Below are 9,968 nucleotides of genomic sequence, written 5' to 3'. Positions count from 1 at the left end.
GCTCCACGTTGCCCGCGTCTTGACGTCACGAAGTGACGTATTCTCACGTGATTATAAGTTATCCGTGATGTAAAAGAGAACACTGGGAGAAAAAGCAGCTTTATTTCGCTCAGAAGCTGGAGAAGACACAGACTAGGTACAGTGGTAGCTCTCGTCTCCGTGTGGCAGTTCTACTTCCGGGTCAGGCTGTGGCGCATGCGCAGCGTTCTAAGTCTCTTTTTTTTCTCCTCTTCCAGCATTCTAGGAGACTTAAGGGTTTGGAAATCCAAAGCACAGGATCACACTAACGTGACAATCAGGAAAGGTGCTTTCCCTGGGTCCGAGGGACACAACCAAGACCATCCAGGTCTGGCCGACCCGGAGCAGCTTGAGCAACGGCCATGGCGGCTCTAGTAAGTATGAATGAGGTGGGGATGGAGGTGTCGCAAAACAGACCCCGCGCCCTCTTCTCGCCTTACAGACTCCTGTTCTTTTGCAGGGCTCCAGCAGCCAGAATGTCACTGAGTACGTCGTCCGAGTCCCCAAGTAAGTCCCCGTCCATCCACACTTTAGAACCTCGGCCCTGTGTTCCCCTGCCACGCTGGCCCTACTGCCGCGTCCAAGACATAGTAATATGTCTTGGTAAATCTTGGTAGTTAATGTTAGGGTCTGTGACTCTGTCCTGTTTCAGACTGGTCAGGCCAGACATGGTGGCTGCCTTTAATCTCAGCACTTGGGAGGCAGAAACAAGAGAATTTCTTTGAGTTCGCGGTCAGCCAGGTCTATAGAGGGAGTTCCAGACCAGCCAGGGCTACATATCGTGAGAGCCTGTCTCAAAATAAAACAAAATTCCAAACTGGTCACAAGTAGTACACATCCTGCTTTCTGTGCCAAGTGCCATGGCCCTCAACTTCTAATTTTATCTTAGGTGGGCCTGTGGTAGGCAAGCACTATACCACTGATCTACACCTAGTCCCCTTTTATTTTTTTGTTTATTTTGAAGACACAGTTTTACTGTGTAGTCTAGCCGGTTTGACCAGGCTGACTTTGAAACCCACTAAGACCCATTCACCTCCAGCCCTTGCCTGCCTGCCTTCCTCTCTACATAAAGGTTCTCTACACCTTTGGTTCATTTTTTTCTTTTTTCTTTTTTTTTTTAAAGATTTATTTATTTATTATATATAAGTACACTGTAGCTGTTCAGACACACCAGAAGAGGGCATCAGATCTCATTACAGATGGTTGTGAGCTACCATGTGGTTGCTGGGATTTGAACTCAGGACCTCTGGAAGAGCAGTCAGTGCTCTTAACCACTGAGCCATCTCTCCAGCCCCCGGTTCATTTTTTTTCTTAAGGATTTAGTGTTTTCTCTGTGTATGCCTGTGTGTATATAGATGTGTGTTGTGAGAGTGCCTGGTGCCTATGGGTCTTTATATGGGGTTGGATGAGATGGAGTCTTTAAAAAAAACAAAACAAAAACAAAATTAAAAAATCCCTGAGAAACTGGAGCAGTGGTTTTCAACCTGTGGGTCGCCTAAGTCCATCAGAAAACACAGATATTTACATTATGAATCATGATAGTAGCAAGCTTACAGTTATGAACTAACAAAAATAATTTTATGGTTGGGTCACTACAGCATGAGGGGGTCATAGGGGTATTAGGGGTCATAGCTTTAGGAAGGTTGAGGACCATTGTTCCCGAGTCTTTTTTGAGTTCCCAGAATTACCTACAACCAAGGGTGTAAATCGTAGATTTGTTGAATGGCTAATCGATGGATTGAATAGTTTCTTGCCCATTCCAGGAACACAGCCAAAAGATACAACATAATGGCTTTTAATGCAGCTGATAAAGTCAACTTTGCTACCTGGAACCAGGTAAGTGTATGCCTCTGGGTGTCTGGGGCAGAGACCTAACCCTGGGCTGGTGACTTTACTGAAACAGTAGTGCCCACACCTGTAGCCCCAGCAGACCTGTGATTCCAGCTATTTGGTGGCTGAGGTAGAAAGACTGAGTGTTTTAGACCAGCCTATACTAAATAAATCCTATCTCAAAGAGAAGAAGCTAGCCTGAGGGTACGGTTCAATTGATGGAGCACTCATCTGGCATATAGGAGGCCAGGGGGACCACCAGCGCCATGTATAATGGGCATGTTGGCTGGCACACGCCTGTTATCCAGCATGGGAAAGGGGATAGGATCTCAAATTGAAGACCATCCTTGGCTACATAGTGAGCTTGAGTGAAGCCCCGGATATATATATATATATAGACCATGTCTATATGTATACTATAAAGTAAAGTAACGGGTAACAAGATGACAAGCAGGCCATGTCATGTACAAAAACAAATGCATTTTATAAGTTTGGAGTGTTTGTTTTTAAGATAAAGCCAGCAGGCCATAGTGACACATACCTTTAATGCCAGTTCTTGGCAGCAGAGTCAGTGGATCTCTGACTTTGAGGCCAGCCTGGTCTGCACAGTGGGCTTCAGAGCAGACTGCCTATACAGTGAGACCCTGTCTCGAAAGGATAAAACCATACCACAAGATGGGTACAGCCAGGGATACTAGCATCCCAGCACCAGGGAGGTGGAAGCAGGAGGATCATAAGTTTGAACAGCCTGAGCTACATAACAGGATTCTCTAGATAATACTAAGAGGAAAAAAGTGTTAAAGGCCAAAGTTTTAAACTACCCAGTATTCTGGGTGTCATGTTAAAATGTTACTATTTCCATATTGTCTGGGTTGCTCCTGAGCCTTCCTCGGGTGGTCTCCGTGATCTCATGGACCAGTCTGTTTTACTGTTGTAAGTCCCACATTCCTCATGACCAGAGTCGTGTGTGTGTGCATATGTGCATGTGGGCATGCTGTGCATGTCAAGGCTAGAGTGGACATCAGCTGTCTTCCATAGTCACTCTACACCTTATTATTAAAATGACATCTGTTGGGCCACAGGTGTGTGAGGGATGCAGAGTTGAGATCAGAGAAGAGTTTGCAGGAGTCGGTTCTCACTTTATGCTGTGTGGGTCCTAGGGCTTGAACTCAAGCCTCAGTCCTTTTGCAGGCTATACTTTATGCAGACTATATAGCAAGTACTATCTTTCCCAGCCTTTTTACATACAGTTTTGAGTCAGGGTATCTAACTGGACCTGGGGCTTGCTGACCTGTGAGTCCCAGGGACCCTGCTGTCTACACCGTTCTCCTGGGGTCGCAGATGCACACTTCCATACCCAGCTTTGTCTGTGGTACTGGGGGTCTGGACTCCCGATCCTTATGCTTGCAAGGCAGCTACGTTATCCACTGAGGCGTCTCCACCGCCCTCTCCCTGGGCAGAGCAGGTGCTCATATCCCTGCCCTCATGCCGCATGCGGGTGTGCTGGGGCACGTGAGGCCTGGCACAGCGCGACAGGAGAGTATCCCTGCTCCTGCTTCCCTCCAGGCACGGCTGGAGCGAGATCTGAGCAACAAGAAGATCTACCAGGAAGAGGAGATGCCAGAGTCTGGTGCAGGAAGTGAATTCAACCGCAAGCTCAGGGAGGAGGCTCGCCGGAAGAAGTATGGCATTGTCCTGAAGGAGTTCCGGCCTGAGGACCAGCCCTGGCTACTCCGTGTCAATGGCAAATCGGGGAGGAAGTGAGTGGTGCTGATGGTGGGGAGTTCCAGCTTGTGTCCCTCACACACGCATGCTTAGGAGACATTGTCCTCAAGTCTGTTCCCAACAGGATGGGGGCCCAGGACCACCTCTCTTGTCAAAGTTTAATCTTAAACTGGAGACTGTTGGCCTGGCTCAATAGCCTGACTGTGACCTGGAGAGCACCTTGACACTTGGGATGGTGGAGCCTGAGAAAGCCAGTGACCAGTACTCTATGCATAGTTACTCAGTGGACTGATAGCTGGAGCCTGCATGCTGTAGGGCCCCACAGTAGCCATGGTGGGTTATAGGCTGGGAGCAGCTGTGAGGATGGTGGCCACAAGGTGGCAGAGTGGTACTTGGTTAAGGAGGTGGTGGCCCATGCCTTTCTGTCCTGTCATTCCTAGAAGAGCCCAGATGGGTACTGTAAGGGGGTGGATGGAGTGCAGGCAGGCCCTGTGGGTGAGGTCCTGACCTAACTGAGGCTCTCTGCAGGTTCAAGGGCATCAAGAAAGGCGGGGTAACAGAGAACACGGCCTACTACATCTTCACACAGTGTGCGGATGGCGCCTTCGAGGCCTTCCCTGTGCAGAACTGGTACAATTTCACACCGCTGGCCCGACACCGCACACTGACTGCTGAGGAAGCTGAGGAGGAATGGGAGAGGTGAGGCAGAAGTGGTGGTTATAATGTGTACGCCCTTGGAGCAAGCCTGCCTGGAGCAGGAAGCAGTGCTTCCTTTGGCAGGCCTGGGAGCTGAGTGAAGGCTAGTACCACAGATAGGCACAGCCTGGGGGTCAGGGAGGCGCCTCTTCATGGCAACCGCCTCAGTTCTAGCTTGGGAGGTAGAAACAAAGATGGGTACAGGGAAGCTGGGATAGAGAAACTCAGTGGACAGCATAAGATGTCGTGTACACCTGCTGAGGGTGGGCCCTGTGTGTCCAGAGAGGGCTGTTGGAATTGATGTGGTCCATGGGGTTGCTCTGTGCTTGCCTACAAGCCTGGAATAGTGCCGGTTCTCAAGGGCTGGGATTGAAATGTCAAAAGCAGCTCCTCCTACTATGCTTAGCCTTATTCTGGGCACACATAGGTTCATGGACAGCTCCTTGTCCAATGAGACCCTACTCTATGTAATCCTTGAGATAAATTAATGATGGGGGTATGGGTGGGGGTAGTGTGAGTGCACACCTCAGCACACAGATGGCAGAAGCAAGAGAATCAGGAGTTCAAGTCCATCTTCTGCTGTATTAAGTTTGAGGCCAGCTGTGGTTATACAAGATTTGGTTTCAAAACACCCAGAACTCCAGACACAGTGGTACACGCCTTCTATCTCAGCAAAACACCCAGAGCTCCAGACACAGTGGTGCACACCTTTTATCTCAGCACTTTGGTACACAGGCAACAGGCTCTCTGAGTTTGAGGACTGGTGTATATTCCAAGTTCCATGCCAGCTAAGATCACACAATAAGATCCTGTTTTAAAGGAATTTTAATTGGGCCAAGCCTGATGGTGTACACCTTTAACCCAGCACTCTAGGATGCATTGGCATGAGTATCTCTGTGAGTTCAAGGCCAGCCTGGTCAACATAGTGAGTTCCAAGATAGCCAGGACAGTAGAGATCCTATCTCACAAAACCACAAAACAAAACAAAACAACCCTCCCCAACCCTCCCCTCCCAGGAAAAAGCATAAAAAATTATTTAGCTAACCAATATGATGGCTGGATATGCCTGGAACAGACCCTGAGTCTGGAGGAGCTAAGATGTGGGGTTCCCAGAGGGCTCAAGTGCACGTGGGCCTGAGGCCATTTCAGGGCTCACCCTATATTATTTCAAGATCCGGGGGTCTGAAATGGCCCATGCTGCATGCCCTGCCCCTCCCCCCCTCTGTTGCATGTGGTGTGGCTCAGGTTAACACCCTACAGGGTCTTTCTGCTTTAGCTTCCTCACAGTGTGCGCGCCTTAACGAGGTTACCCCGTCATGCCCATTGTCCCTGAAAAGGACGGTGCCCATCTGAGTGTCCTGGTCATTATCTTCCACCAGCCTCTGCTGCACAACGTACTCAGTCACTTGTCCCCATGTGTAGGAGGAACAAGGTCCTGAACCACTTCAGCATCATGCAGCAGCGGCGACTCAAGGACCAGGACCAGGATGAAGATGAGGAGGAGAAGGAGAAGCGCAGCCGTAAGAAGCCTAGTGAACTGCGCATTCATGACCTGGAAGATGACCTGGAAATGTCATCCGATGCCAGTGATGCCAGTGGAGAAGAGGGTGAGTGGGGACCCAGAGGTCTTCAAGACAAGGCCATGCTGAGTTAACACCACCTGGGAAGTCATGGCGCAGAGTTACTGAGGAAATGAATGGCACCTTACAGACTTTCCATGGGACCAGTTTGTTTAAATGTTCAAGGTTGCTGTGCCGCAGGCCACATGGGCCTGGTTGATTATAGGGATAGGGCTTTTGGTGACTGAATGGCAGAACAAGTAGAGTGGGCTGAGGACAGTGCACAGGAGGGGTAAGCCTTCCACTTTCTCTAAGAATTGGCTCAACCCGAGTGCAGTCTCCCTGTCAAGATAACACACAAAAAAGACATGGTGTGCTTGCTGTGATCCCAGAACTCAGGTCTGAGGCGAGAGAATTCCGACCCTATCTTTTTTTTTTTTTTTTTAAGATTTATTTATTTTTATGTTTGAGTCCACTGTAGCTGTCTTCAGACAAACAGAAGAGGGCATCAGATCCCATTACAGATGGTTGTGAGCCACCATGTGGTTGCTGGGAATTGAACTCAGGACCTCAGGAAGAGCAGTCAGTGCTCTTAACGTCTGACCCACAGCTCCAGCCCACTGATCCTATCTTTGAAACACGACGGTGGTAGCACTGTCTTTAATCCCAGCACTCAGAGGCGGAGGGTAGTAGATCTCTGTGAGTTCAAGGTAGTCTACAGAGCACGTTCCAGGACAGCCACAGATAGAGAAGCCCTGTCTACAAAAACAAAAATAAACAAAAGCTCCCCAAACCCCACACAACACAACACAAGTAGGGGTCACAGGGGTCACATATCAGATAACTTGCATATTAGATATTTACTTTTTTTTTTTTCTGGAGCTGGGGACCGAACCCAGGGCCTTGCGCTTGCTAGGCAAGCGCTCTACCACTGAGCTAAATCCCCAACCCCCTATATTAGATATTTACAATTCATAACAGTAGCAAAGTACAGTTACGAACAGCACTAAAAATAACGTTATGGTTGGGGTCACCACAACGTGAAGAACTGTGTTAAAGGGTCAGTGTTAGGAAGGCTGAGAACCGCTTGCCTAGGTTACCTCTCTCTCCTCTCTGTCCCTCCTTTGTCTGAGGTACAATTTATATTTATGTACTGTTTATACTGCAGTTCAGCAGCTTGTAAGAATCCTCAGAAAGCTGGCTAATGGTGGCACAGGCCTGTGTCCCTGGCACTTAAGAAGCTGATGCAGAGGGGCTGGGGATTTAGCTCAGTGGTAGAGCACTTACCTAGGAAGCGCAAGGCCCTGGGTTCGGTCCCCAGCTCCCAAAAAAAGAACCAAAAAAAAAAAAAAAAAAAAAAAAAAAAGAAGAAGCTGATGCAGGAGGACAATTACTTAGGGCAAGCCTGGACTACAAACCAAGGCTTCATATCAGAAGTAATTACATGTGTGTTTTCTCATGTTCGTTTTCTCTATAGAGTTGAACATCCATCACCATGATGACTTTTGGAATAATTCAGATCTGTCTTAGTCAGGGTTACTATTGCCATGATAAGACACCATGACCAAAGCAAACATGGGGAGGAAAGGGTTTATTTGGCTTCCACTTCTGCAGCTTAATCCATCACTGAAGGAAGCCATGGACAGTGCTGCTGACTGGCTTGCTCTCATGGCTTGCTCAGCCTGCTTCTTAGAGAACCCAGGACCACCAGCCCAGGGATGGCCCCACCCACAGTGGCCCTGCCACATCAATCACTGACTAAGAGAATAGCTTACAGGCTGCCTACAGCTGAGGGTTTCTCAGCTGAGCCTCTCTCCTCCCAGATGACTCTGACTTGTGTGAGGCGATGTAAGACTAACCAGGCCAAGTCCTTGATTTCTTTCCCATTTCTCCTGGTGACTGTGAATCGGCTATTTGTCCCCACATAGCTACTTGCTCAGATACTTGATATAGAGGCTTTAGATGCTATGTGACCTGACGTCACACAGGAAATGTGACATCGGGTGTCGGGATTTCCTGGCTACATGGGGACTGCTGCTTATGGGTGTTGTCCCTGCCTAGAATCTCCCAGTGAGCAGGGGTGGGGATTAAGTGGAGCCCCTGCCCAGCAGTGAGCAAAGATCTGGGCTCATCCAATCTGAGCTCCTCCTATACTTTCCTTCCTTTCACAGGCAGCAGAGCCTCCAAGGCTAAGAAAAAGGCCCCAGTGACCAAGGCAGGCAGGAAGAAGAAAAAGAAGAAGGGCTCAGATGATGAGGCCTTTGAGGACAGTGATGACGGGGACTTTGAGGGCCAGGAGGTAGACTACATGTCTGACGGCTCCAGGTGAGGCAGGGGTGAGGCAGAGGTGAAGCAGGGGCGAGGCAGGCCTGTGGTCACCCAACTTCATACCTTGCCCTTCTCTGCCCTATAGCAGCTCACCGGATGAGGCAGAGGGCAAGCCCAAGGTGCCCCAGCAGGAGGATGGCCCCAAGGGTAGGTGCCCGCTGGGGGCCAGCCGGGGAGTGGGAGTGTGCTCAGCAGTGGGCGCTGCTCACACCTGTGGCCTGTGTCCCAGGTGTGGACGAACAGAGTGAGAGCAGTGAGGAGAGTGAGGAGGAGAAGCCCCCCGAGGAGGACAAGGAGGAGGAGGAAGAGAAGAAGGCCCCTACCCCACAAGAGAAGAAACGCAGGAAAGGTGGGTGAGGAGCACAAGGCTGCAGTGATGGCCAGTGCCCTCCTCTTCCTTTGAACCCGCCTGCACAGGTGGTGGTGGGTGGACTCTGTAGGCTCACTGCTTTGGATGTTTGTCCTATGCAGACAGCAGTGATGACTCAGACAGCTCAGAAGAGAGCGACATTGACAGTGAGACCTCCTCTGCGCTCTTCATGGCGGTAAGTCAGAGCTGGGGACTTGAGTGGGATTGACAGTCCAAGCCTTCAGACTCACCCCCCAATCTCTGCAGAAGAAGAAGACACCCCCCAAGAGGGAGCGGAAGCCATCCGGGGGAAGTTCAAAGGGCACCAGCCGGCCAGGAACTCCCAGTGCAGAAGCGGCAAGCACCTCTTCTACCCTGCGGGCCGCGGCCAGCAAGCTGGAACAGGGTGAGTGCCAGAAAAGCCTGTCCACGAGAGCCAGAGCTGCCAGTTCTGCACATCTGCTGTCCCCGACCTGGGCCCCACCTGGGCCTGACATTATTCTCTCCTCCAGGGAAGCGGACAAGTGAGACTCCAGCAGCCAAGCGCCTTCGGATGGACACAGGTCCCCAGAGCCTGTCTGGGAAGTCCACGCCCAGCAGCGGGTATGTTCAGACAGGAGCGGGACCATAGGTAGGATCGGGCTAAAGGGACTCTTGTATGACCCAGCCTCCTTTCTTTCCCCTCAGTGATGTCCAGGTGACAGAGGATGCTGTGCGCCGCTACCTGACCCGGAAGCCCATGACCACGAAGGACCTGCTGAAGAAGTTCCAGACCAAGAAGACGGGGCTGAGCAGCGAGCAGACAGTGAATGTGCTGGCGCAGATTCTCAAGCGCCTCAACCCTGAGCGCAAGATGATTGGGGACAAGATGCACTTCTCCCTCAAAGAGTGATGCCAATAAAGAGAGCAGGCCCAGAGTGCGAGTCATCACTGCCACCCCTGCCCTCCTGGAGGAGCCCTGAGGCATTTGAGCCTCTATTATATATACAGCATTCTGCCTGCATGCCTGAAGAGGCACCAGATTACATTATCAATGATTATAAGCACTGTGTGGTTGCTGGGAGTTGAACTCAGAATCTCTGGAAGAACAGTCCGTGCTCTTTAACCTCTGAGCCATCTCTCTAGTGCAAGCCTCCATTCTTGCAGAGGACACGGCCTTCCTGCCCACTGAGCTCAGTCCATAACCAGGACTTGTCTCCTGTGCAATCTTCACGAGTTTAATTTCATTTTACCTTTGCACTGGCCACACTCACAGCTCCTCACTGGGGGATTCTAGGCAGGCAGGGGCTCCACTCCTGAGCCACTATGCCCTCGTCCCCATTGTAGATCCGGGTGCTGTGTGGGTTTATGGTGGCATGCATGCGTTTGGGAACGCTCAGCTTCTAACAGTCCTCCAGGAGGACAGGTTTGGGATTGGTCTTCTTCCTACTGTTGTCGCTGAGGCTGGCCTTCAGGATAATAGG

At 50.5% G+C, this 9,968-nt stretch overlaps 1 protein-coding gene across 2 annotated transcripts; it reads left to right on the top strand.

Annotated features, from left to right (window-relative positions):
- The first annotated feature begins 64 nt into the window (after positions 1-64).
- Positions 65-9,422, top strand: Gtf2f1 (general transcription factor IIF subunit 1). Of its 2 annotated transcripts, XM_087565680.1 has the most exons (14): positions 65-136; positions 237-392; positions 479-525; positions 1,782-1,854; positions 3,415-3,608; positions 4,102-4,272; positions 5,692-5,876; positions 8,000-8,153; positions 8,242-8,303; positions 8,386-8,505; positions 8,628-8,701; positions 8,773-8,911; positions 9,018-9,108; positions 9,193-9,422. In XM_087565680.1, exons 2-14 carry the CDS (start codon positions 381-383, stop codon positions 9,395-9,397), a joined length of 1,527 nt encoding a protein of 508 aa, XP_087421806.1. In that variant the 5' UTR covers positions 65-136; positions 237-380; the 3' UTR covers positions 9,398-9,422.
- Positions 9,423-9,968: the final 546 nt, after the last annotated feature.

The sequence above is a fragment of the Rattus norvegicus genome, chromosome 9, assembly GCF_021556685.1.
Source record: "Rattus norvegicus strain SHRSP/BbbUtx chromosome 9, alternate assembly SHRSP_T2T, whole genome shotgun sequence".
Lineage (NCBI taxonomy): Eukaryota > Metazoa > Chordata > Mammalia > Rodentia > Muridae > Rattus > Rattus norvegicus.
The sequence above is the reverse complement of the archived record's forward strand: the minus strand, read 5'-3'. Positions and strand labels throughout refer to the sequence as shown.